Source organism: Carica papaya, chromosome 2 (assembly GCF_054855325.1).
Source record: "Carica papaya isolate Zhongbai chromosome 2, ASM5485532v1, whole genome shotgun sequence".
NCBI lineage: Eukaryota > Viridiplantae > Streptophyta > Magnoliopsida > Brassicales > Caricaceae > Carica > Carica papaya.
Genome location: NC_142310.1, coordinates 36,859,212 through 36,887,068, shown reverse-complemented (window position 1 = coordinate 36,887,068; position 27,857 = coordinate 36,859,212). Strand labels below are relative to the sequence as shown.

At 35.8% G+C, this 27,857-nt stretch overlaps 3 protein-coding genes across 5 annotated transcripts; 1 reads left to right on the top strand and 2 right to left on the bottom strand.

Moving 5' to 3' along the window:
* Positions 1–367: 367 nt before the first annotated feature.
* Positions 368–16,213, bottom strand: LOC110813411 (DEA(D/H)-box RNA helicase family protein). 3 transcript variants are annotated; one of them, XM_088214558.1, is made up of 19 exons: positions 15,655–16,212; positions 11,393–11,547; positions 11,225–11,312; positions 10,772–11,017; positions 9,127–9,222; positions 8,209–8,397; positions 7,901–8,060; positions 7,692–7,822; positions 6,020–6,187; positions 5,674–5,946; positions 5,157–5,351; positions 4,563–4,766; positions 4,325–4,394; positions 4,074–4,222; positions 2,779–3,084; positions 2,347–2,406; positions 2,073–2,225; positions 1,843–1,953; positions 368–1,353 (listed from the first exon to the last, which is right to left on the bottom strand). In XM_088214558.1, exons 1-19 carry the CDS (start codon positions 16,075–16,077, stop codon positions 892–894), a joined length of 3,639 nt encoding a protein of 1,212 aa, XP_088070684.1. In that variant the 5' UTR covers positions 16,078–16,212; the 3' UTR covers positions 368–891. The 3 variants fall into 3 exon arrangements, 2 of the variants coding, with proteins under 2 accessions (XP_088070684.1, XP_088070685.1); XM_088214559.1 differs by lacking the exon at positions 15,655–16,212 and adding an exon at positions 15,173–15,240; XR_015817422.1 differs by having other exon boundaries at positions 1,213–1,353; positions 1,843–1,976; positions 15,655–16,213.
* Positions 16,214–17,267: 1,054 nt separating this feature from the next.
* On the bottom strand, positions 17,268–20,354 carry PDE345 (Aldolase superfamily protein). The gene is made up of 6 exons (XM_022040521.2): positions 19,990–20,354; positions 19,309–19,578; positions 19,086–19,195; positions 18,897–18,987; positions 18,286–18,555; positions 17,268–17,793 (listed from the first exon to the last, which is right to left on the bottom strand). The coding sequence occupies exons 1-6, from the start codon at positions 20,152–20,154 to the stop codon at positions 17,515–17,517; spliced, it is 1,185 nt and encodes a 394-aa protein (XP_021896213.2). The 5' UTR covers positions 20,155–20,354; the 3' UTR covers positions 17,268–17,514.
* Positions 20,355–21,365: 1,011 nt separating this feature from the next.
* LOC110813332 (2-oxoglutarate and iron-dependent oxygenase domain-containing protein CP2-like) lies at positions 21,366–26,743 on the top strand. Its single transcript, XM_022040418.2, has 9 exons — positions 21,366–21,849; positions 22,861–22,908; positions 23,306–23,482; positions 23,555–23,705; positions 23,811–23,897; positions 24,511–24,635; positions 25,114–25,232; positions 26,169–26,280; positions 26,380–26,743. Exons 1-9 carry the CDS (start codon positions 21,550–21,552, stop codon positions 26,413–26,415), a joined length of 1,155 nt encoding a protein of 384 aa, XP_021896110.1. The 5' UTR covers positions 21,366–21,549; the 3' UTR covers positions 26,416–26,743.
* Positions 26,744–27,857: the final 1,114 nt, after the last annotated feature.

Below are 27,857 nucleotides of genomic sequence, written 5' to 3'. Positions count from 1 at the left end.
TATATATATACACATATGTACAAGACGGGTCACTTTTGTTTTTGTCCCTTTCTTGGGTTAGATGACAAAATCAAAGGTTGTGGCCTAATCATCGTTCAACAAGGCTTAAGCCGGAATCTTGTTTAGGTATTGAAATTGGGTTCCTTCGAAAGCCTCTGAAGCCCGTGTATCCCCTTGGATGAGTACCCTGAATTCTTGAATTCTCTTTTGCTTCATCAAAGGTCCATTGGGCCAATCCATTGTGCGCAAAACTATACTTCTAAAATAATGTTGTAATAAACAAATAATTTCTTTACTAACATAATCATGAAATACACACACACAAGAAAAATCAGGAACGATCTTTTTTTTTAGACGTGATCAGGAATAAGAAAATACATGCTCTATTACTTCTTTTGCAAGATTGAATTTGAAATGTACAGAAAAATATGTACCATCGAGTTATTGCTGAGCTCAAAATGAGTAAAATATCAACATTTACCTTTGGAAAAATTTTGTGTGAGCTTTTGATTAATGGTACCTGCATAGGGGCAAAACCTACAGAATAAGGTGAACCCTGATCTCCTAAACACTAATTCGTCAGCTGTCGTTCCAATTTGGCAGACCCAAGATTTTATGGTCAAAAGAAGTCTAAAAAAAATCTCATGAATCCGCAACTCCTCTCTTTTAATTCGACTTCAATCCAGCTGATTCTGGCTACTTGGGTAAGCGAGGATCTACAAAAAATTTTCCAACTTTTCTAAGCAGCAATTCTAGCACACCACTCAAGCATTTTACACCTGCCTGGAAAGTAAGAGTTTCGTGATCAAAACATTTCCATATATGCCAGCACTTGCAAGCACCAATAGGCCACTTGTCGCCAAGTTTCACAGAAAAACCTAAGCCAGGTATTCAATAATGATCCTTCTTACTTTTCTTCAACAACATGGACATATGGTTTATGTACTCATGCCCAGCCTGAGTCTCACCCATCAGCCACTGCAGAGCTTCGGCAGCGGCATCTTTTTCTGCACTTTTCTTGTTGTTGCAAGGTTGGCCCATGATCTGCATCCCGTTAAACTCTACAGTGGCTCGAAATTGGTTGTTTTTCAGTTGCTTTGTTTTGTAAGTTGGAGCAGCATAACCTGCTCTGGTGAGCAATGTTTGGAGTTGACTCTTAGAATTATCACCCCCAGGTCCACTTTCAGTCCTTGAAACAAGTGTTGGTTGTGTTGCCATGGCAGAGATCTTTGAGGGCTTAAGAACTTGAGAGCCATAAACAAATCTTCCATCACAGTGATCCTCCGAGATCAATAACCTTATGGCTGATAGGAGTTCATGATGGGCGTGTATGTCCATTCTAGGATTTAAAAGCTGGTCATATTTACAACATAAAACAACTTAATAATGCAGTCTTGTTTTTTTGTTTTTCCCTGAGAATTTATTACCTTAAAGAGAAACCTATATATATTACTAACAAAGTCACACCCGATGTTGGTAAACCTAGTTGAAGTCATAAATATAATTTTGTTACCCAGAATTACTGAAGAAACATAAAAAAGAAACAAAAAGATAAAAGAGAAAAGTTATAAGGCCACATACTAGAATATTTTCTTTCCCTAGCTTTGTCTCTCTGTCACAAATGCCCATAAGTGTACCCATCTTATTTATGTCAGGTTCTACACCTCTCTCTAATCATCACAGTTTTTTTCAATTCAAAACTATGATAAAGCCAGAGGAGAAAAGTAAGGATATCTTTGTTTCATGTGCAGACAGGTATATAAAACTTGAAAGGGTCACGAAAAGAAAAAAAAAAACGAAAAATGGAGGAATCCTACCAGCTCAAGGAGAACTTTAACTTACTTTTATCTGTATTAGCTCATCGAGTTCTTTCCTTAAGGTTTGGTACATCTCTGCTACAGCAGGTTTCAGGAAAAATTCCAAGTATCCTCCCAACATTTTCAAGTGGCCATCCTGTCAAAGTGTGGCATAAACCACTAAACAGTTGTTTGGAATGGGAAAAAAGGGGCCAAGAGATGCACATGCATTATTTTTACAACCAACAAATGATGGTAGGATAGGGAAATACTTACAGCATCTCCTCTCGAGATAAAACCACCAAAAAGGAGAAGGATAGAATCAGAAATAGCAGTAGAATCCCTTAGGAAGACAGAGTTCACTTTTATCTTCTCGTTGAAAATTAGCCACGGATACGGAATTTTTGACTCCCTAGCATTGGCTGAGTTCTAAGCAAATGAAGTAACATTAATTAACAAAACAAGATAGAAGCCATGATCACGCAAAACGCAAGCCATGAGTACAAGCAAGCAGCAGCAGCCACACAAAAATTTGGGTGCACATGCTCACCGAGTACAGAAGCACCTGCCCGTCCTCCATAGTTTTCAGTGAGAATGATCTCTCAGTGTGCTGCATATGAATGCATGTTAAGATAATTGTGAAAATAGAACAATGTAAAAGATAAAAGTTCAAATGGGAGGAAACAGCCAAATTATCTGTTCTAAGAGTTATACTGATGAATAAATACAACTTCCATAAATAGTCAAACCAGAAAGCTCGAAGGAATGAGACTCTGGCTGCAAAATAGTACCATAATTTGAGACATTCATGAAGATAAACCAGTATCAACAACCATTTCCATTATTTAGTTTTGCCAATTGTACAAAACAAATCCACTCTTATGGAGTTGTAAAGAGATCAAAGGATAATAATTTCCCGCTAGAAATTTTATGAGACTGGAGTATAATAAGGAACTCTGGATATATGAAACAAAAGACTCACCACGATGGAACAAATTCCAGGATACAGGCCATGGCAAATAACTGCTCTGATGAGATGTTCATCATGGGCAAATGCATTGCAGTTGCTTATGTTGCCATCAATAAGTCCAGTATCCTTAAGCAAAGAGAAGAACTCTTTCCGGAGAGAATCAATAGCTTTCATCGACTGTGCTGAAAGAAAATTTTTCCAGCAGTATTCATAACCAGCAAGGTCCCTCTCTGCATCTTTCCAGCCCTCATAGGCCCGGACAAGAGCAAGGTGGTCACTATGATCATGGGAGAATTGAGACTTTGCAGCCTCTGCCAGCTGGAAAAAATAAAAAAAAAAACATTAAACTCATTGTTTTCAGCATTCACTTGCGAGAAATTTTTTACAATGTTACTGCTCAATTACACCGTAATTTCACCAAGTCACCAAGCATAAATTGAGATAGTTGTAACTGTAAACCCTCATGTTTTTCCTCACAGGGAGGAGTGGTCCCAGAAAGAAGTTAAAAAACAAATGGCAACTCTAAAAGGAATTCAAGCTGTTTTAAATTTGGAGCAGATAATGTTGTTTGCTTCAGTACAGCCAAAAAAAGAAAATCTCATGGTAGTTGCAAAACAAAACACTATGCATATGCCTCACTTGAGCTAAAAGTTATTTCCGTACTTCTTTAGTGATAAACAAATAGAAGAAAGTTAATATATTAGATGTGCTTTATTACACTTTTAAAAGTGAATGGAAATGACTCCATCCGATCGATTACCAACACATGCAAATTCATACTTTATGTTAAGATTATTATTTTGAAACAAATCCATATGGAAAAAATTGAGTATATTTAGTTTCATATTTAAATGGAACAATAATGAACCCATCTGACCAATTACCAGCATGTCTGCCCATTGATAAGAGTAGGGAAGCAATGAAAGACAAAATGAAAGTACAAAAGATACTAGTAAGTCTCTACTTTGCTATGATATCAACCATGATACACAATTGGTGTTAAGAAGGGGCACGGACTTGCATCCTTTTTATCCAATTGGTGTTAAGAAAAGATCTCTAACATTAAGGCCAGCAACAATAGTTAATACTGGATCCAAACGATTGATAATGGCTCCTAATAAGAGCATTTTTGCAAGCTTGGGTTCCAGTGGAAGCATGGTTAAATAGCTACGTTTTACCAACATGTCTACCCATTGATAAGAGTAGGGAAGCAACAAAAAGAAAGTAAAAGGCAGACTAATAAGTCCCTTCTTTGCTATGATATTAACCATGATACGCAAGGGCATAAGAAAGGGGCAGACACTTACATCCTTTTTATCCAATGGTGTTAAGAAAGGATCTCTAACACTAAGGCCAGCAACAATGGTTAATACTGGATCCAAACAATTGAGAATGGCTCCTAATATAAGCATCTTCCCAAGCTTGGGTTCCATTGGAAGCATGGTTAGATAGCAACCTGCCAAGTTTGTTTAGCTCCCATGAAACAAATTTCTCAAGAAATTAAATTACTATGGAAAGCATTAAGATGAAAAACAAAAGACTGCAAGTCTCCACCTACCTAAAATAGTGAGATTTTCATTCTCGTCTAAGGCTCCAATAATTTTTAAGTATTCAATAGCATTTTGGACCTGTAAAAATAATCAACCAAACCCAAAAATTATGGAAGGGAAAATGATAAAAAATGCCTCGACAACTAAATGTTGTATCTTGTTAAGAAATCAGAAGGGTAAAGCTACTAAATATAACAGGTGAAAACTGCAACTAACGTCCTGAAGTTTCAACAAATGAGCCAATACCGCTAATAACTCGGGTGATTGCAATGCTCTAAACAAGAACTCAGAAATACTCCCAAGTTTTAGGCTTTTAATTTGCAGACAAAGAGACTGCAAAGGTGTTCTCAAAATTTCAGGTAATTGATGTTCTGCAAAAGCGCCATATACACATCTAGGATATAGATGATAACATTCTCCAGGTTGAACACGGCCAGCTCTACCTCTTCTCTGCAAATACATAAAGCAGATCAAACAAGTATATCAACTAATCTGGTAGTTGACTAATCAGCTCCTAGAATTTAAAAATCAATCTTAAATAGAAATTTACTAAATCAAGCCCGCAAAATGCCAAACTATCAGTGTTCACGGAGATCAAATGGCATTGAGGTTTTCCAAGCATGCACATTGTTATCATATTCTAGCAAGTAAAGTCGAACTATTTCCCGATGACATAAGCTTTTGGAATAACTGTTTTGATATCAAGTGTTCACCATAAATACTTGGTGACAATGAAATTTATTCTTTAAAGACTACACAACTTTGTCTAGTTCATCAACGATATATAATCATTACATTTTCTCTATCTTGATCCTCAAAATTAAGCAAAAATAGCCGCACCTGTTGAGCAGAAACCTTAGAAATCCATGATGGCAGCAAACAAGGAGTGTTATTGAGTGCATCGTAGGAGGTCTCTTTTGCCTTCCCACAGTCTATAACATAAACAACATCATTAATTGTGATGCTTGTCTCCGCAATATTAGTAGCAAGCACTATTTTCCTCACGCCATCTTCAGGCTCTTCAAATATCAATCTCTACAAGCACTCAAAATAATCCACTTTATAATTTGAGTAAAAAAAGCAGAAAAATCTAAATATCAGACTAGACAAAATTTCAAACTAAAGGATTGGAACTCGCTAATAGGGCTTTCCTCCCTTTTCCGAGGGAAGTGGTTATACATTAGGTAATCTGAACCTAAGAAATTTCCAGAAGTGAATTCAACTTCATTTTGTCTTTCAACATAAATAAACAATGAATGGATAATTTATTGGAAGGCAAACAGTTTTAGAATACATGTAAAGTACATGTAAGAAACAATAAAATTCAAAGTGATGATGTTAAAATGCTTGGTATTACCTGCTCTGAACTTGCCATGGTACCATGACAGGCAAGCAACAAAACATGGGCTGGATCCCCCAAAACAGGATGTGCCAAGAGCTTCTCCTTTAAAGAACTTATGTCATCCCAGCCAGTCATAAAAACTAGAACAGCACCAGGTCTTTCATTCTCACATATATGAGAGAGAAGAAATTCTATGAGATTAAAACCAATACAATCAGGATTCCAACATGACAAAGACTCCCGAGTCTGGGGGCTATATTCCTTGAAATCAGCTGCTCTAAGTGCATCCTGGTTCCAAGTTTTTCAAAAGAAAATAAGTAAATATGCATGCAGCTTGGAAAATATAGATAATTGTTCATACCACCACAACAGATGCAATTTGGCTCTTTCTCTTCCTTGGTGCTTGTTTGCTCGTCTTCCACATCTTTTCTTGACCATAATCATCAATTTGATTGTAAGGAGTCAATCTATAGCCCGTTCTCTCCAAAATATTCTCCAGAAAATGAGTCCGAACTGGGTATGTAAAACCCTAAATTAGACCAAAAAGTCAAATGACAAACTGAGCCACTGCACCAAAATATTTAATCCAGAAAGTTTAGTATTAAATTCTACTAAATTAACCAAAACTAAAGGAGAAACTGATAATGTATACACTATTGGAATTTCTTGAATGCTGAACTAAACAAGCTTCACTCACTATTCCGAAAGGCCATTTTAGAAGCCTTATACAAAATGTATCCCATTTAATAGAAGATGATAAACTGGAGAGAACCCATTGAAGCATTAACGCGAATGGCAAATTCTAGGTTGAAAACATCAACCAAAAGCTTCAAGAAAAGATGAAATCAGTAGCCTTTTCTAGGTTGAATAAATGTTTTTTAGAAGAAAAAAGAAGTATCATTAAGAAACACCAATGGATTCCATGCATGTATAACTGATTTAAAAAAACTTAAAAACCAAAATGTCTATCAGGTTCCCAGATCCTCTCTGTTAAGAATGGGCACTCTGTCAACAAAACGCTTAGGGTATGGTACCAATAACCTCTAATTCTATCAAATCAAGAGAAAATACCCTAAAAAATTATTGTTTCTTTCTTTCCAAATGACTCACAGATAAGAGAATCAGTTGAAGAGCTTTTCCCTAGATTTACAAGCTTTGGAGCCCAATCATGCAAACAATTCCTGCCCAACTGAACAAAACACCAACAGAGTCAAGAGAAGGCCAGAGCTAAATCCCACAGCTCTTCTAGCCCTCAAGCACCATCTAAAAGTTCAATCTATATGCCCATAAATATGCCTTGGAAAAACGGTAGATGCTGATCTGACATCCTTCATAAGTGAGGCGACTACAATCTAAATATCACACAATCAGGCAGATCCCAGATTTCAACCTAATATATGAAATTCTAAAGGAAGTCTTTCCTTCTTTCCAGCTGATCACTAAGTAATCAGTTATTCAATGTATGACAGGCTGAATGAAGAAACATTAGTGAACAAAGTGCAACATGATAGCACAAAGAAATAAATGCAAAAGCAACTGATTCCATTAAAGCAGAAATGTCTGGAGTACTGGGGTCTGAAATTTCAAAGTGGAGAAGCATAGCGCAAAGACTAGCAAGATGAGGCCTTTGTAAACATTAGTACAAATATAAGTGCAAAAATGAATAAGAAACCAGCAAAAAGGATGGCTAAAAGTAAAGCAAGTAATGATGCAAGATGATTAATGAATTGCTTAATTAGGGATATCTGTGCAAATACGAGAAGTTATTGAACCAAAATTCATAAAATGAAAATATGATAATATGAGGTCAAGCAATAATCATAGATGATGTTAGCTCCCAAGAAGCATCAATCTCAGCAGGCCTCATGATATGAGAACATCGAGTTAGTTTGGATGAAAGGAAACAGTTACTGTGTCTAAAGAAAATTATGGAAATATCAGAACTAAGAACCTCCTCCTCGTTCCTAACCCCCACCAAAAAAAAAGAAGATAAAAATCACTGTACTACCAAGCTTTTCTAGTTCCTCACTCACCGGAATGCGAATTATAGGAGCCCCATCAAAATAAGATGAGAAAAGCTCAGCATCTAAAGTAGCACTCATCAGAATCAGCCGTAACTCTGGGCGACGAGGAAGAAGATCTTTAAGGATGATAAGTAGAAAATCTGGCATCAAATGATTATGACAGTGAGTAATCACATAATTAACATGACAACTAAGTCTTCAACCAAGCAACATTTTACCTTCATTCATTCCACGTTCATGAATTTCATCCACAATCACATGGGTAACACCTTTCAAATCTCTATCGACAAGCAATCTTCTTAACAAAATGCCTGTGGTGCAGAAGAGAAGGCGAGTATCCCTGCCTCTCATACCTTCCAGCCGTACTTTGTATCCCACCTGCAAATCAATAAGCCAAGAGAGAAATTTTATTGCTAGGAAAAGTTCAGCAGTTTTTTTTTTTTGGAATAAAAGGTAGGGAAAAGTTTGCAGTTAAACACAATGTTTCAGAAAAGCTGTTGCTACAAATTCTATCCGAGAAACTCACAGATTCACCCAATTTCTCCCCTCTCTCATAAGCAACTCTTTCAGAAACAGACATGGCAGATATTCGCCTTGGCTGTGTACATATAATACTACAAGCAGCTCCAGAAGCCATATCAATCTGAGATTCTAAAATAAATTGGGGAATTTGTGTTGTCTTGCCACAGCCAGTTTCACCTGAGACAATAACAACCTGCATAGTACCACATTGTACTCGTTATGAAACATTCATGTATAAACTAAAAAGCATCCATAATTTAATCCCTTGCAATTAAAACTTAAACAACATTACTTCTTCAGTAGTATTAGTTAACACCTAGGGAGACATTTTCATTAGAATAATCAAATAGTTCGGCTAGGGAGGAGATAAAGAGAATATGCAAACTGGAAATGGTCAATTAAATAGGGCAAAGTGCTGATATCTATTCCATACTAACCAATAAAGAGTTTTAAATAGTGGAAAATATAAAGAGGACAAAAGAAATTAGAAAAGCAAGTTCCACAATCAACATAAAATTCCAAAACCCAAAACTTAAGTGTACTTAACAATGGGAGATCAAGTGGCAGCACTAAATTCTAGTCTGTTGGGTAAGGAGGTGTGAAATCATTATTTCATTTTGCTTTACAAAAGAAATACATGTGAATACAACATATAATACAAAACAGCACCCAAGCTCAAGCATATGTGCTTAAAAGAACATAAAGAAATCAAGCTCTCTTTGTAGTTAATATTTGACATCCTCTATGACACCAAGTCTCGTTTCAGGAAAATAGAGCAACAAAATGTCAAAGTGGATCTACAGCCCTGTTTAACATTACAGTGATGTTCTGTAAGATGCACTCTGCAGAAAGAGTCTTCCTCATTTGAGAATAAGAAAACAACTAAAAAGAAAAAATAATAATTCTTGAAACATTGATGCACCTGATTCTGTGAAATGGCTGTCAATATTGCATCCTTCTCCTTATAAGCAGGAAGAGTTCTACGAAATTCCAGCATTCTGCTACCTTCCGGAGATTCCTGTTGCAAGAAAAAAATACCAACTCAAGAGAGCCCTTTATCACTGTGTACCAAATAAAAAATGTATACAATTAGACAAGACTATTAAACATTTCCATAGGCTATTGTTTCTCTTTTTCTTTCCTTGCTGGAGCAAACGGTGGGAAGTGCAACATGACATAGCTCTCTCTGGATGAGACCACGAAAGCCCCCACCTATTGAAGCTGAGAGTTCTAGGTAAATCAAATTTTTGGGCTTGGAGCCTTCCTTATTGGTCTGAATATTGAACCTATCCTTAAATTTGGACACTTCAGAACTATTTGCCTTGACCTCATCCAAAGATCATAATAATGACCGAAGAAAGTGTAAAAGGTGAACCGTCTCAAAATAGACAGAATAAGGATTAGTATAAAAGTTTATGAAGAACTTGAGAATAAGGAAAAACTTCTCTTTTCTTCTCACACTCTTCTATTTTATTCATCGATAATCAGCAACATTTTATAGATAAAGGAAGGAAGAAAAAAGACAAAAGCTAACAAACTTCCCTAGTGGAAGGGAAAAAACAGCATAACCTGGCAGTAACCATTTTGTGATATTGCCAGGTTGTAAAAAACAGGAGAAAGGAAAAAATACAGAAAAATAATTCTACAGTTTAAACTCATGGAAATGCTCCAAAATGAAAAAACAAAATTAGTATATTCTAATACTCCTTTTCACATGCAAGCTCGGTAACACTTGACTTGTTCACTGAACTGTAAAGCAAGAAGCCAAAGAACAGCTAACAGGATTTGTACAAAGGTCAAACTGTGGACAAGGTCGAATGAAGCCCTTCATGAAAAGGTGGTGAGATTCCTATGATATGAATACTAGATCTCATGTCAATACAATGTTAAAAGAGTTGTTACCGATTATCTTAAAAACCTTTTTGTCGCAAGGGAAAGAAAAAATGTCAGAAACATGCACCGGAGAAGTGCTACCCATGTACAAAAGGCATTTAAATATCCCAAAAAATCAAGTAGGATGGAGGAGGAAGTGTGGTTGTCAGCTGAAGATCTAGCACGAAAGGAATCCTTAAAGCTTGAACTAGCTAGCAGAATCCATATGGAGGAGATATCTTGGAGACAGAAATTAAGCCCTTTTAATGGGTGCAACTATAATATTATATGTATTCTAAAAAAGCCAATCAACTAACAAGAAGTGCCTAGACTATCTATATTGTCATATTAAGTAATTTTCTTCAGCTCCTCATCCCTCCAAAATCCCCTATTTCCTTTTTATCTCCAACACACAATCTCCCAGCATTTTGTCCACATTCTACTAGATGCTAAGTTATGATCCCAAACTCTTTTAAAGGGGCTACAATTAACTTTACATGCCTTAACAAGTATCATATCCATTTTAAGACACTGCCAAAGATACCCCTGTTTTCAATAAGAAGCCAAGTAGGGTAATATGAAATTTGGGACAGACCAAGATGGATATATAGAAATTAACAGAGTCCTAAAGAAAGGAAATGAATCAAGAAAATTGGAAATGAACTTGAGCTGGAAAATTATCAGGAGGAAAAAACCTGCCAAGACTTTTGCTGATCAAGTAGTTGAGAACTTCGCCTCCGGAAGATTTTCTCCATTACAGTCTTAGTGGCTGCAAGTGGCTCTGGTTGCTCGAAAAGCCCTTCATCAGTAGCAATACTACCACTGCTGCTTGATCTTGAAAAGGAATCTTCAGGGCACTTATCTTTAGTCCTTGATTTTTGAGAAAGATATTCCCCAAGATAGGCATCAACTCTTTTAAGCAGATAGGTGTTTAAGTTGACCTGTCAATCTCAAAACCATAAATACTTTTGTTGAAAACTATAAAATGAGGGGAAAAAGAGACAGCTGGAGGAAGTTTCAGGTAAAAACAGTAGAAAAGGTGTACACTTTGTCAGTGAACAAAAATGGCATTTCTGCAGTACGCAAAAATTTTTATTTAGGGAAGAAATAGAAAAAGGCAGTTTAAGTCAATAGAATGACAATAATACCTCTCTCTGAGGACGCTTGTCATCCAAATCAAACCTATAGTTTGGCAGTGGGAGCTTACTGAAGACAACAACCTTAGCATATGCATGGCTGCCAAATATACTCCTTGATAAGAATCCACTTTCAAATTAACAGAATCAAGACATGGATTTTCATACAGAATAAGATACCTGTGCAACCCCATTCTGCTTGCTAAAGCTGCTATTTGCTCAAAATCCCTTCTATCTTTCTTCTCCCGAGAGACCAACTCTTGCCTTCCCCCATCAAGTAAAAGCATGGCTAACTTCTGTTTCCACTCATCAATATTAGCACAAGGGGAAGTACCCTGCAAGACCAATGTTATAACAGTGAAAAACAAAAAAAAAAAGGAAAGAAGAAAGGAAAAGATACTAGTAATGCCAATATGGTCAATTGTATCATAAGCAACAAGGAGTACACAGGCAATATGAAATTAACTCGGATATTATAGACAGATATATACCATGTCTGGAACGAATAAATTCCCAAAAAGAAATGTGGAACTTAGTAACTCGCATTTTATGTTTAAAATTATTTCCAACTACAGAATCATCTGAAATGAATATCATACAGAATAGAGGAGGTGCATTTCAAACCTCATCAAATTTTATGGAATTTGAAAATAGGGTCGAGAGTTTGGGAGGAAGAAATGTGCCTTGCATTATCATTGAGTTTTGCCAAAATGCAGTGATTGAATTGAATTCTACAACTTAAAATAATAAGAGTTACTTCAAATATCAAATTAATTATGCATTTCTTCTGAATGGTAGTTAAAGTAAAAGGTCCAGAACCTAGAGCCAGATAGATTGATTTTTGAAGATTTCACTGAACATGTGCCCTTCAAAAAACAGAGAAAAAAGATCCATTTGGCTGATTTCAAAAGGAAAGGACTTATGGATTACAAAAGTGTATTGGAGTTTTTTAACAGTAATAGCCAAATAGAAAGCTAAAAGTTGTCTCTCTATAACAAATGAAATCTAAAAATCATACACCATAAAGGAACTTTTGGAAGGGAACTTTCAAGATCACTTTCATCTAGTATATTTTATCTTTTAAATTACTATCAACAACCACTTATAGCAGCTCTTTTTGCCAACTTTAGGCAACATCCCAAATTTCCGGTTTCTGGGTTCTCAGCAAATATTTGGTATTACATGCATGCCTAATCCATTGTAAAAGAGAAGAGGTCGCCAAACATGTCAACTCACTTTTGATTCACAAACATTTTGTGATACTCGTAGTGCAAGATATAATTTCTATCTCAAAACAAGCATGGGAACATGAAATTTGAGATTACAAATGCAAATTTCGGATAATTTCAGTTACTTTTTTAGTCTTACACTATTTTGGAGAGAAAACTAGCACAAACACCTTTCTTCTTCATTTTAATGTAGGATGGGATAAAAAGAGGAGCAAAATGGGGAAAAGAGAAAAGAAAGAATTTAGGAGGGAAGACAACATAGTGCAGGGAAAGAAGAGAAGGAGGACAACTCAAAGAGGAGAAAGAACAGAGTAGAACCGGAAAAAGAAGTATATGTTAAGCCAAAAAAGAAAACCTCTCAACACCTTTTCCTGAGTAGAACCTATATCAATTGGTAACCACAATTTAATAAGGATAACATCCTTTTTCTTTGTAATAAAAAGTATAATATGTATAATTAATTACAAGCACCAATAGGGTGCCAACTCATATACAAAATTATTTACATATCAAGTATGATATTAATAAGGTTCCCAAAATCCTTCATAAAATATAAAGAATAACTCATGGTAAAAAACTCAAGGTCTGAAACCATTTATTTCTAGCCCTATCGAAATCAGCTTCCACCTCTTGAAAAACTCTCATGTTTCTTTCTTTCAACACTATCCAAAAAATAGCAAGAGGAATGAGGGCCACATGTTTCTTCCCACCGTTAATACCCTTCCAAGCTCAAATCTCATTCCTTACAGTAACTGCCATTACACAAACAATCCTCAAGAGCCCAAGTACCATGGTCTATAACTTATACACAAGTGGGCATCATAGCAAGATGTGATTACAAGACTTCTCCACCCTCCTGCATAGGAAACATCCGTTCACTATAATCTTTTCTCTTCTCATTAACTTATCAATAGTGAGGATACATCCCCTCCCTGGCTCCCAAGTGAAAAAAAAAATAATAGGAGGAGCATTCATCTTCCAAATTTTTCGGAAAGAAGCTGGTATCAGTGGAGTTGTTATTAACAAGTAGTTATAGAAAGATTTAATTGCGAATATTCAGCATTGAGGCTCCAAACTAGTTGACCATTACTTCTGCTCAGATAGGCTAGGGATAGTGATATGAGAAGGGACTCGTATTCACTGATCTCTTAATCATTGCGGTTTCTCGTCAACTCCACATGCCATTCCTTATTCCTCTCAATGTTTCTGAAGGACTCACAAGGCAAGATATCTTTATATCATGCAATAGCAAAAATCTATGAAAATTGATCTCTAAGCTCCTCCCCTAAACGAAGAGTCCATCCAGAAACTGATTCTTCTCTATTGCCAACCGTTCCTTGATACTTTCCTCAAATTTATCCCTCCACATGCGAATTATTATTCATGTCCCCTTTCCATGCAGTCCTAACGATATTCTAGAATACCATCATCTATCCACAATACCAAACTTCGCCTCATTTACCTTCAGCCAAAGAATACCTTTTTTTTTTTTCCATAAACTACCACAGCCACTCACCATGTGGCATTATATTCATCTTAACAAAAGATCCCAACCCCAACCCAGCCTGCTGCATCGGTTTTTTAATCTCATCTCATGCCACCAAGTGATATTTTCTTCTATCCTCATAATCGATCCGAGAGAATCTGCATTGAATTGATTTCAATCTCTTAATAACACTCACTGAGATTGTTAAAAAGGACATGTAATAAATAAGAAAATCAGCTAATGTACTTTTTATTAGTGTGAGTCGCTCATCTTTGGACATGAGATTTTTCTTCCATCCCGCTAACATCCTCTCAAACCTTGTGACAACAAGACCCCACGTCCTCACATCTTTATAACTAACTCCCAGGGGCATGCTCAGATATTTAATCAGCAACTATACCCTTTTACAACCCAAAAGTATAGGATCATATTCAGCTTAAACCTCCCACGGCTTTAATTTGGCAGTATGCCGCAACCAACTCCAGATCATGATTATTGTTTTCACTTGTCAACCACAAAAGATCCATGTTCTCATCACTGCAACAAGATATGTCTAGGTTATACAACCATAGAACCCTAAACAATAACAATCTATATCCTAAAAAACTTTAGGCCTTCGGATAGTAAATTAATGGCCACAATTTTTCAAGAACTTTAAACCTTTCAACTACCCAACCCAGTAAAAATGCCATCAACAAGGAATACTACTGAACAGGTTCAAGCATAAGTATATCTCGTTACTACATTATGTAGTAATCTTCTACACATTGCAAGAAAGAGAGTTATATCTTGTAAATAGCAACAGCTCAAAGCATTTGCAAGAAAAAAAAAGTTATTTTCCCAAGTATCTTACACATATTATTATGAGAAAACCTCTAAACAGAAAAACAACAACAATGATAATTACCTATAATTCAGTTGCAAGGAAGACGTGACCACAAAGGAATTACAAGCATATGAAATATATACATGCTTACATGCATAGACACACACACACAGACATATATAGATTATGTATCTGAGGAAGATCAAGAATAGTCCTGAACAGCTACCTGGTTTCATTTCTAGAGCAAACAATCACACTATAACTGGATTTTGTCCTCCACTATTATCCTATATATCAAATTCATTCACTTCCTACTAATATAGCTCGTGTTCCTAATATCTCTAAGGGCATGAATATACAGGTACTAATTCCAAGCAAGGCCAAAGGAAGCACACAACAATAACAGATCAGTTTCATACCCGGACATGTATTTTCTGTCAAGTTGACTGAATTCGTAATGAAATTCAACAGCTATACTGACTTTAATTGTTCTTGCTGCTACTGTGGCATTCTATTCTGCATGTGATCAATGGAATATTGGCTACTAAAATTCAGAAGGAATTTTTCTCAAAGATAGCCCTGAAGAAGTGTACTTCAATAGAAAGCTATAACTTTAAATTCGTGTATATGCCATTTGAAAATGAAAAAATGACCATTGTCACTTTAACGTCAACTAAATTACAAATGCACAAACCGTAATCAAAATCCAAATCCAAAATTTAAAGCTCCATCCGACAACCTTGATACCATTTCATACAACGATGACAAGAAATAAATGAAGCAAGAATCAGAAACCCCAGCTCACTGCTAACCAAAATATCATTCTCACAAATTGAACTCAAACAAACAGTCAAAACGAATATAAAACCACGTAAAAATGCATGAACATAGATGAACCAACCGGCTGACATGGTGTCTCGTACTCACGATCAGAGCCATCCTCTGACACACCGTCATCGTAAGCTGAAACATACTGTTGCTGTTGCCGTTGTCGCTGCTTTTGTTCCTGTTGACGAGCTTGCAAGTAAGGCAAGTTGCTGGCCTTAGGTTTTAGACCGGCGGTTTGGCTGTCACCGAGCTTGGAGTCGATCGGAGAAGCGGAGGAAGAGTGACGAGGCGGCACCGTGACGACGGAGCGTAAACGGTGGTGAGGAGGGATGTAAACGTCGCCGTACGAGGAAGGAGGGCGATCCTTCATGGCGATGAAAGGGAGTAGGAATAAGTTTTTTGTTGCTTTCAGGTGTGATTGTGAAGATGAACCAGATTCCGGAGACGGAGACAGAGATGAACACAGAGACGTCGACAGGAGAGGATAAGAGAGCATGCAATGATGAAGACGGTGATTTTCGGGTCCTCGACAACAGAGAGACCAGAGAAATGCTACGAATTATCGGCCCTCATTTCTTCTTAGATCCTGGAAACGGAAGAAAATATTTGAATATTAGTGAAGAGAATATTTAGTGATACTGTCTTTTATTTATTTATTTCCCGTTTTGTTTCTTTTTTAATTTCTATTTGTCCTTTTGAACTTCTATTTAAAATCCTCTAAAAAAAGATTTCTACCTAAAACCCCCCTCAAAACGCTTTTTCTATCGAATGAAACGACAGCTAAAAGTGATGTGGGGAAGAAGTAATATTATAAAAGTAACTAATACCATATGGCTTAATTATAACGCAGTAAAAAGGTGGTTGTACCTTTTCTGAAGGAAAAAGGATGGTATTTGTACTTGAATCCGCATTATAATTATCTGATTTAACCAGAAAAATAAAGAATTAACATTCTAGGATAAAAAAATAATTTTTAAATATATCAAAATAAAATTAATGTAATAATATAATAATTCTTAATGTGTGATCGTATTAATAATTATTTATTTAATTATTTTAAATATGAACACATATGTGAGTATAATTTTTTTTTATAATTTTTTATTTTTAATCAATTACAAACTCTGAATTTACACACTACATGAACTCTTTGATCACATATTTTTTCTACATCTCATTTCATAAATCTTTCAGTAAAAACTAAGATATGATAATTTTTTTTTAATATATTTTTATTATAATTTTTTTAATTTCATAAAATTTTCTTCATATAAAATAGTATTATATTTTGTATAATTATAAAAAATTATATTATGTAAAGAAGAAGAATCTGATTTTTGTAAAAAGAATTATTTTGTAAGCTCAAAATTTACATTTAACTACAGCTCGTTACATTGTTTATTCAATGTATGGTTAGTTATTTCACTGCTTTTTAAAAAAAATATGGGTTCAAATTTTGAACTGTACAACTTAAATCATCGGGTAACTAATAAAAAAAATAATATGGAAAAAAAGTTCTTTGGAATTTAAGGTATAGAGGAAAAGAGAAAAAGAAGTCCTTTTAAGGAGCATAAAAGTTGCACATATGCTAGAGAAAACATATTTTGATTTTTTTAATAAAATTTTTGGCATGGAAGGTGAAGAATTTGCAGACTCAAAATAGATTTACTTTTAATAGTTGTAAAATACAAAGCATAAAATATATATATTATTGCTTTAACAGTTTATCAACTCTCATCTTTCATCAGGTCACCGATACAGGAAAATTTTCCTTTCCCTCAAAAGTATTATTCGGCTCTCTATTCTTCAGTAAGTAAAAAGAAGATACCCGTTTATCTATATTGGAAGTCCTCAAAATGCGAAATCTATTAACTAGTGAACACTGAAATCAAACATATATAGAGATGCAAGAGGAGATCAGTTTGCCTTGACTTTAGTAGGTGTAGCCCTTGGCGAACATTCCTTTCTTTGCTTCATCGCTTTCACCCTCAGCAGAATACTTTCCAAGCTGCGCAAGAGAGTTGGCTTTTGCACGCACCAAAAGTGCCTTCTGAGCAGCTTCAATATTTTCAGGACGTCCTTGCCATGTCTTGAGGACAGTGTTTTGCAAGGCACGTGCGTATGAGAAAGAAACATGCCAGGGGTTGGGGCTTTGGTTCATTGCATTCAGGTTCAGTGTGGCTTCCATTTCAGATTGTCCTCCAGATAAAAACTGACAATTAAACACAACCGTTAATGGAAGTCTAAATGCAAGGCATATTAGAATAAAATTATACAAATGCAAATGTGAAGATTAACAGTTTGAAAATGGGGCTATAAACTCAAAAATATAAATCACATGAAAGTATGAAGATCATGTTCTTATCTGATACCCTGTTTGCCATAAGAGTTATTGAAACATTGACCGATGTGCAAAGTGATAAGAATATTGAAGAGAAATTGTTTGGTCACAAAAAAAAAACCCAGTTATTAAAATTGTAGCATAAATTGGAGTTGAAGTCATTAACTATATAAGTTTAAGCTTTTGGATAATTGGTAACGCAATCAATTATTTGGGAAATCAGCCTACAAAAATCATTTGCTAGGATCATAAATTCAATTTGGCAACACAAGCTTAAATGTTCGACAGTTGCATTGCGATATAAGATGAGGTGAAGACGGCATATCATCTCAGATTCAATAGAAAAGTTCAGGGTATTCGTACCATGATTCCTGGAACTGCAGGAGGAACTCTCCTTCTTAGCATTGTGAGTGTATATTTGGCAATGGTCTCAGGAGAGGCCTTCTCCTTGTGTTCAGCTCCTGGGGTCACCATGCTGGGCTTCAGAAGTATTCCCTCAAAAACAACATTATTCTGGGCCAAGTAGAAAAAGACCTCTGACCAGACCTTTTCAGCTACTTCAAGAGTTCTTTCAATTGGGTGGTCCCCATCTAGAAGAATCTCAGGCTCTACTATGGGCACAAGACCATTGTCCTGCATATTAATTTGAGTTAACCATAGGCTGAAACAAACAAACAAATATTACAAAAGATGTGAAAAAGATAACCATTCAGATGGGAGAACAAAATTGTCCAACAAAAGTTCTCTTCAAGTTAGTTGTTCATTACTTAGCTTAAGTTTATGTGCATTTACTCCTACATAGATAGAAGTTAATTCCATCGTAAGCAAATTGATAGATAGTTTAATGGTTTTAGAAAAAATCAAAGGGCTTAGATAACTTAATGTTATTACTGATAGAAATGTAAACAGCCTGAGTTAAAAGCCGAAAAGTTGAGGAATCAGAACAGAAAAGGACTTCGCTAGTGAAGATATACCTGAGAAATGGCAGCATAACGTACAAGTCCCCATGCAGCTTCCTTAACAGCCAGAGCCGAAGGACCACAAGGGATGCTAACAACTGTCCTCCTGGTTGAATAAAATGACAAAAATTATTAAATTTATCAATCAGAAAGTTTCAAGTAAACTTTAGAATGCGCAAATTTCCAGAAAATAAGATGTCTTACCACTTAGCAAAACGTGCACCTTGTTTGTAGTATTCAGCAGATCTTGAAGCTAGTCCATCCAGGCCTTGGCACCAGGATTCATTATTTGATCCTGGTAAGGGAACCAGACCCTGAAACAGGATCGGACAAGTGTCGTGTAAACACATGCATATTAAGCAAAGAGTTGTCAGCCTAAGCAATTCAAAGAACAATAGAAAACTCCCACATAGAACTGATGTTATACCTTGTCAACTTTGATGCCAGGCACGATTTTCTCATCACGCAGGCAATCCACAAACTTCTTGCCGTCTGTGGTTGACTGGTAAAGCGTTTCCTCAAAAAGAATAGCACCAGAAATGTATTCACCGAGCCCCGGAGTGGTCAGCAAAAGTTGCCTGTATGCTTGTCGATTGGCTTCATTATTTTCCAATCCAATAGATGCTAATCTCTTCCCACAAGTTGCATTTGATTCATCAATAGCAAGGATACCACGACCAGGAGATGCAATAGATTTCTACACCATCCAAAAACAAGAAGAAAATTTAATAAAGCCTCATAAAAAACTATGTTACTGTAAATTTTCTTCAAGCAATAATGAGATTGAAACTCGCAACCAGACGGCAAACCCCTATCCTCCCCCCCCCCACCCACCCCCGGGCGTCTTTTCAGAGATGCAGTAAAATTTGACCATAGATTTTTCTCATCAAAAAAGCACGAAATCATGTGGGCTAGTAATCAGCTTTCCATATGAATCAATTAAAACAAGCAAAACAAACAAAACTCCTCAAATAAAAAAATGCATTACCGAGATATCGAAATTGCGTATCTACAGCAACAATCAATCACGCAAAGTTGCAAAGCTCACCAATAATCAATCATACAATTAAACATTTAAAGAAAAAATCGAACGAGAGATAAGACTTACAGCGGTTTGAACGAGTTCGTCAGTATAAGCGCTGGCGCGGATCGGGACGACAGAAACTCGGCGGGTAGCGAACCTGGTTGACGATCCGGGACGTTGAGCGAAAGACTGTTGGCCGATCCACGGAGACGACGCCGCGTTTAGCTTTGCGAAGCTTACACAAGCCATTTTCGATTCAACAAAAACTACACCAGAAAATCAGAGGAGAAGACAATAGCGAGAGATCAGAGAGCGAGGTCCGAATCCGATGATAGCTGCAAAACAAGCGAGAAAGCTGGTTTGACCCTTCCACGATTTATATGCTAATTTTAGTCGTGCTCGACTTGGTTAGTATTATATCTGAGGCAAGATGCGTCTGGGTCCTCGAGGAGTCCGCAGGGAGGAGTCAGAGAGAGTATCGAAGACAAAGAACCTGCGGTATTACCAAACAGCTGGCTCATGGACTTTCCATTAATTACCGGATTGCCCCATAATCTTCCGAGATTCACATTTTTTTTTTATTCAGTGTCTATTCGGTGGCATTATTAAAATTTAATTTAATAATATAAAATAATTATCAATTAATTTAATATTATAGTATATCTTAATTATTAATTTTTAACTTTTTGTTATAAATTTTTATTTATTTCTCTAAGATTATGTTTATATAATATTTTATATAATTATACAAACATTATTATATTTGTCAGACCAAAAAAAATGCGAGGGGTGTTTTTGTCAAAGCAATTTCACAACGTACCGAGGGGAGCCTTTACCTACTACCATCTTACAAATATTTGACAACTACTTTTCTCAATGCCTTCAAGCTTCGGACTCTTCCACAAAAATATTATCAACATCCCATACATCACTCTTTTGCTATTTTGTGAAAACATACGTCGAAAGTATGGACACATAAAATACAATTGGTGTATTATTTTAATTTTTTCATTTTATTATAATGTACGTTGAATTTACTTTAAATAAAACTCGAAATTAAAATCTTTATTTTATATTATGATTTGAACAATTTTTAACTAATTATTTAAATAAAAATATTTATCTTTTAATTAATGAACAAGAATTTTAATTAAATTTAATATTATAAATTATATAAATTCACTTATTATTTTTGAAATATATAAATTAAAATATTTTATATATATATATATTAAATATTAGTTTATTAATATATAAAATATTAAAATAAATTTTAATAAATAAAATATTTTGTATTAATATATATATATATATAAATTATGTGTATTCTATCGAATTAAATTTGAGCGAATTATTTACGTTCGAATTTAAGTGTAAAGTATTCCGATAATTTAAAAAAAATCCGATTCGATGTGAACTGAATTGGTTCGATTTTAGTTAAAATAGGAAATGAAATTTCCTCACGTGTAGAAGAGGCCATAACCCTAACCTACAGTACAAACTACCGCTTCTTCTTCCCTCGTCCTCATAATCCCCTAAATTACAATCACACCCACAAACGGCTCTCGTTGCATTCAGTTTCTTGCGCCTGAAACAATCTCTCCAGGTATCTGATCAGTACCTCTTGATCTCTGTAGAAGGAAAATGATGTCAATAGACGCTTCCATGGAGGGAAGAAAGGAACTGCAACCACAGCAAATGATCGTGGGAAATAGGGACGGAAACGGCATCAGTTCTTTGACTGCGAGCGGACTGAGCCTGAAGCCGAATATGGACCACCACCCCAATAGTTACGATGACCTCCAATTGGAGTTCAGTCCCCTCCTCTTCAGTGCTCTTGAGAGGTACTTGCCATGTTCCGTGCTCTCTATGTCACGGAATGCTAAGGTTCAGTTCATGAAGGAGATTCTCAACCGATACTTGCCTGAGAGTGAACGTATTCGTGTAAGTATAAATTGCAACGAATTGCATGTGTGTGTGTGTGTGTGTACAAGTGCATATCCGTCTCTGTACATGTAAATTCAATCTGCGTATGCTTGTTACTGGCTTCTATGATTCTTGGTGTCAGGGTGATATGTAAAATTATTGTCATATCCTGTTTGAGATTTGAACAAGAACTGTTAGATTTTCTACCTGTTTGGAAAGAGAGCAAATATATATTCCGGTGAATGAAAATAAGAAAGCAATATAATTGTACTGCTTCTACGTGCGTTTTTTTTTTCTCAATTTGCTTTTGTGTTGCGGGATATAGGCTATGTGGTATTCCTGCATTCTTCATCATATTTAGTTTTGGTGAGATTTCCACAGTCTGATTGGGCTTGTTTCAGACACGTCTCTCTGCCAGGGAAATTGCACGGTAATCCTCATTTAATATTGATAAACTCTTATTATCTTTTCCTAAATTGGGCCATTCTTCCAAAAAAAGGGAAATATAAATACTAAGCTGAGTGATGAGTTGAATAGGCTATAGCCTTGATTTCTGGAGTTGGTTTGGTCACTTCTCATTCGCTGAGTCTTCTATCAAGGTTGCAATTGTTTTTAGGGTTGGATATGCGAGACTGCTTTTGAAGTCAAGTGACATTTGAACCATGCAGTGGCTAGACAGAAAACAAAAGTGATAGTAACATTTAACTAAATGGTCTGCAGAACATTCTTGAATTACTGAGTATGAAAAATGATGACTGTGCACTTAAGCTAGCATTGCGTCTCTGTTGTCCTTATGTGACGTGACTAACAAGGGATTTGTTTACTTTTCATGTTTTCTCACCCAAACTCATGAACATAGTAAACTATGGAGCGTACGGTTGGGTGGTACTCATGATGCACATGGCATAGTGACTGATTTTTCTTATAGTCTCTATTCTGATGCATCTTCTTTTTTCCTTTGCGTGTTTGCATGTTTGTTTTTCCTTTAATCTGGTCAAACTATCATCTGTGGTCTTTGCTTTTGAACAGATTCGAGGACTTAAAGGATACAGGCAGAAGATTATATCGAATTATAAGGTATTCAGGAGATGGATTTTTGCTGGTTGGATGTAATATTTTATTGGCAAATGTACATCTGGATGTAAACTGGATTATAAGTCGCTAACGAGTATTGACATATATATGGCAAGATGTAAAATGGCATTTGACGGTGAAAACATAAAAGAACCCCTTGCATTCTTTGCTAGAATCTTCTTGGCACTTTCTGAATAAATCCTCCTTTTTTTAAAGAAAAAAAGGGAAATGCACTGCATTGGTGCTCAGCTTTTGCAGATATAGGAACAAGATAAGTAAAAAGTTAGACGAGATATTGATTCCCGTGGAATGCATAAAGTTGTCCTTTCACTGAAAGCATGTAAGGATTCTGCATCTGCACCGGCATGTATGCTTTCCGTAATTTTTTCTTTCTCTGCAGAGTATGCATAAGGAGCTGTACACAATGAATGCAGAAAGCTTCTTTGTCCCTTCGTTTCTCAGAGCCATCAATGAGAATACGGAGGAGAGTTTTAGGTGTATAATGGCTGAACCAACTCCAGGAATTTTCACATTTGAAATGCTTCAACCAGAATTTTGCAGATTATTGTTGTCTGAGGTATAGTCTCTTTTCTCACTTTTTTTCTTCAACCTAAAAGTCATCTTCTCTTATCTAACTCTAATTGGTTAGGTAGAGAATTTTGAAAGGTGGGTCCATGAAGTAAATTATGGAATCATGCGGCCAAACACAATGAACGAATATGGCATCGTTCTAGATGATTTTGGCTTTGAAACCATGCTTGGCCAATTGAGGGATGACTATATAAAACCTATATCCAAAGGTACTATCTCTTCCCTTAATGTTTACAAGAAAAAGAAAATAGAGACAATAATAGACAATTAAGGTTGTGGATTAGGATCATTCTTGTTTGTTTGATTCTTTGCAGTTTTCTTTCCTGAAGTTGGTGGATCCACATTGGATTGTCATCATGGTTTTATTGTTGAGTATGGAACGGATAGAGATGTTGAGCTTGGTAGGTTCTCGTTTCAACCTTGCTTTCCTTCTTTCCATTAAGTTTAACATTGAAGGACAGAGCATTATTCTTCGAAAGGTTGACAGTGTTATTCTGAGAGATTAAAACGCTTCAGTTTTTTTCATCTTATTTTCATCTCAAAATGAGATGAAAAAGAAGAAGCAGTATGCTTAACTCTTCAAAACGAAATATCTGCAAGAAATAATATCCATAATGTCAATTAGAAATGCTTTATTGATTTCATTTATCAATAAAACACTATTCAAAATGAAATATCTGTTGTTGAATTGTTCATTCTTAAATAAACAAATGCTTAATTAACTATAAATACATAAGTTGAGTTTTCACTCTGCACAATTTCCTTTCTGATCTTGGTGAGAATTTTTGTGCTGGTATATTTTTGTTTTGGTGCCATTTAATTAGTAATGCATTTTTTGTTTGTATAATACTATTCCTGGAAACATCTATTTGATATGTACTTATATAATATTTTTTATAATGATCTACAAGTTTTCTTTGTCTCACGCAGGTTTTGTTATTTTTTCTTCAATTATGGGAACTAAAGTTAGGCTTCATTAGTTTTTATGAATTCTCAGCAGCTTTCTGTCTGTAGGATTTCATGTGGATGACTCAGAAGTCACCTTGAATGTCTGCTTGGGAAGGCAATTTTCTGGCGGGGAACTGTTCTTTCGTGGTGTTCGGTGTGATAGGCATGTGAATGCAGAAACCAAACCTGAGGTATGCTAATATTTGTGATTTTTTGCCTATTTTCTGTTTGAGCCCAATAATTTAGATTTCATATCAATATATATACCTGTTCGACTAGCCATGCTAGCAAAGGTTGAGGATTACTTGAATTTCACTAACTTCATGCAATCTTCTCGTTTGACTTAATAAGTATGATTTGGGTTCTCTAATGTCAACATGATTTAGGATCAACTTGAAAGACTTGGTTTTGCTATCTCTTTGTGCCAATGATGATTTCTTTTCTTCCTTTGCATAAAAAATAATTGTAAAAACTGTTAGCTGCAATAAATTTACGCTCTCTCTTCTTTGATTACTTTCTGTTCAAAATGAAAGCAAGTAAAGAAAACCTTAGCCTTGAATATTTCGTTGTCTTTTAGTAGTACCTTCTTGCGTATGGAACCTCTTCTTTTTCCTCATTCTAATTAACAAAGTGGCTTTGTGATTGATTCTTTTTATTGTGTGTTAATAGGAGGTTTTAGATCATTCTCATGTCCCGGGATGTGCAGTTCTTCACCGTGGGCGACACCGACATGGTGCTAGAGCCACAACATTCGGGCATCGCGTCAACTTAATTTTGTGGTGCAGGAGGTATCATTTTCATCTATTTGTTATTAAAATTATGGAATCTGTAGCCTGCAGATTCTGTGAAATCTCCCTTGAAAGTCTGATATCTGCGTAACCCACCTCTTTGATGGAAAAAACAAAAACAGTGCCTTCTACCTTCATGATTCTGTTAAATAAGCACTTAAGGTGCAGTTGCATGTCATATTATCATCTTTTTTCATAGTGGCTCGCACATATTCTGATAATTTAGAAAGTCCAGCATCTGTACCTTTGATATTACAGGATAAAATGAAGATTTAAAGCAACATTAGCTGCCCCAGTGAAGGTTAAAGTAGCATAATAATGGAAATAATTCGCAACTCGAAATTTAATATCCGGGATCACGGGGATTGTGCAATGCAATTCTAGTCAATTCCCAACTTCGTGGAAAGAATATTTGCTTCTCTGTATCTTTTCATTTGATTTGTTCCTCCAGTCAACTAATATTTTTTTTCCTAGGGGAATCATTCTGAAGCATCATTATGAAAGAGTATCTAATAGCTTTTTTATGATTTCATTTGCCATTATTGGCATATACTAGTTCTTGATTAACATCATAAAGTTCTAACTGGTATAGAGAACATTATGTAACAGTGATTAGCAGATATATAGTCTATACCTTCTGAAACTATTAAGCAGCTTTGTTGGAGGAAGCCATTCGTGTTTTTTCTGTCTTTTAATTTGTTATGGAAGGCTGAGAGCTTTCCTTTTTTCAGGTAGGTAAGTGGCACCTTTTTCCATGGAGAATTGAATTTAACCTCATCTGAAATATCTTCTTCAAAGGTTGAGGGTTTTAGAATCTAGAGACAAATGCAAACATATCTACATTTCCGTTAGCTGTGTAGTTTTTGAACATAATGGATATAAGTTTTGTACACTATTTTAATTTTACTCAAAACTCCCTATACAATCTTTTTTCAGTTCTATTTTTCGGGAGCTGAAGAGATATCAGAGAGATTGCTCAAGCTGGTGTGGGGAGTGCCAAGATGAGAAGAGAGAAAGGCAGCGATTATCAATTGCTGCAACCAAGCAGGTATAGTGAGATTGTGAGAGAGAGGAGGGGGGGATATTACGTAGATTTTTATTGTTCTCTAATAATTACTTCATCTTCTGGTGTGTCAAATTTTTTCAGGAACTTTTAAGTAGAGAAAGAAGATCTGCTCCTTGAGCTCTTTTCCTTGCATATTTTGCTTGTGGAAGTTGTAAAGAAGGTAAATTCATATATCCTTACCGGCCCACAGAAAGAATCCCCCTTCCCGACCCATCTCTTTGTAAACAGGGAATCATCAATGGTTGTGCCTATTCCTATTGCCAATCTCTTGATACACAGAGAATGAATGTTTGTGCCTATTCCTATTGAAACTGGAATACATTCAATCGCCTCATAGTTGTACATTCACAGCCAAGTAGACCTTTGTTAGTCAACTTGAATTATAGGCTATGTTTGGAACAAATGACATTTTGTGAAATTTATTTGAAAATTCTTTTTTACTTCAGCTATGAACGGATAAGTCTTCCTTCCAAATGTTCTGATAGTCTCCAAAACCTCAAAAACTATGGAGTGAAATTATAACCGCATTAACTTTTAGTTTGTTAGGTAATGAACATGATGACTCCTTGATATGAAAATCATAATTTTCCAATAGCTGAGAGTTGATACTATTACAAGATGATGTTATTACAAGATACCATCACTGCTTTATAAAAAAGGAGGATCAGTTGTTTAATTGTAAGACTAGCATCTTGTGAGCCTCCCGGAAAATCAAATCCAGACAAAAACTCATCACCAGGTATCACAGCACCAGCTGCTAGTGCTCCAGCTCCAACTCCCATGCCAAATCCAAGGCCCGGCCCTCGTCCAGGCGCTGTTCCAGATGGCATATCAACATAATTCTCGGTTCTTGGGAGAAACTTAGGGGTGGTGGTGGGGGAGTTCGCGGAGGTTGATAGCAATTTTGCACCAGCTGAATAGCTTGGTCCTCCCTGCAACAGGTTTGAATGGTTCGAAGGACATGCCACTGGATGATTACATCGAAAATTGTTCTGTTACAGATTATGGGGGTGGGCAGGCTGAGGGTGAAGGTAGTCGTGCCGGACCAGATGAGTATGCTTCCCCTGATCCACCTTCCGGACGCACTGCAATATTATAGCTATTGTCCATCAGCAGGAGTCCTCCCTCCCCCGCAACGAAAAGTCATATCCCAGTAAGCACTCATTTAAAGATTATACACAAACTTTAAAAGTATGAAGTAAAAATGAATGGTAACAAATTATACCCAAAAGTATAACAAAATATAGTCAAATCTAAGCAGTATCTCCAAATAGAAAAATAATCGGAAGAGGCAAATTCTAAGCTGCTGTCGTAAATAATTTAGGAAATGGGGGGAGACAAAAAAACAAAGTTACCCCAAATTTAAATCCTGTCAACAGCTCAGTTCAATAATAATGGTGTATTATTTTATTTTTTTTTCATTTTTTTTATAATCTATGTAGAGGTTGCTTTAAATAAAATTTGAAATTAAAATCTTTATTTTAAATTATAATTTGAATAACTTTAAACCAAACTATTTAAATGTACACCATTATAAAAAATTGATGGAAATATTTAAT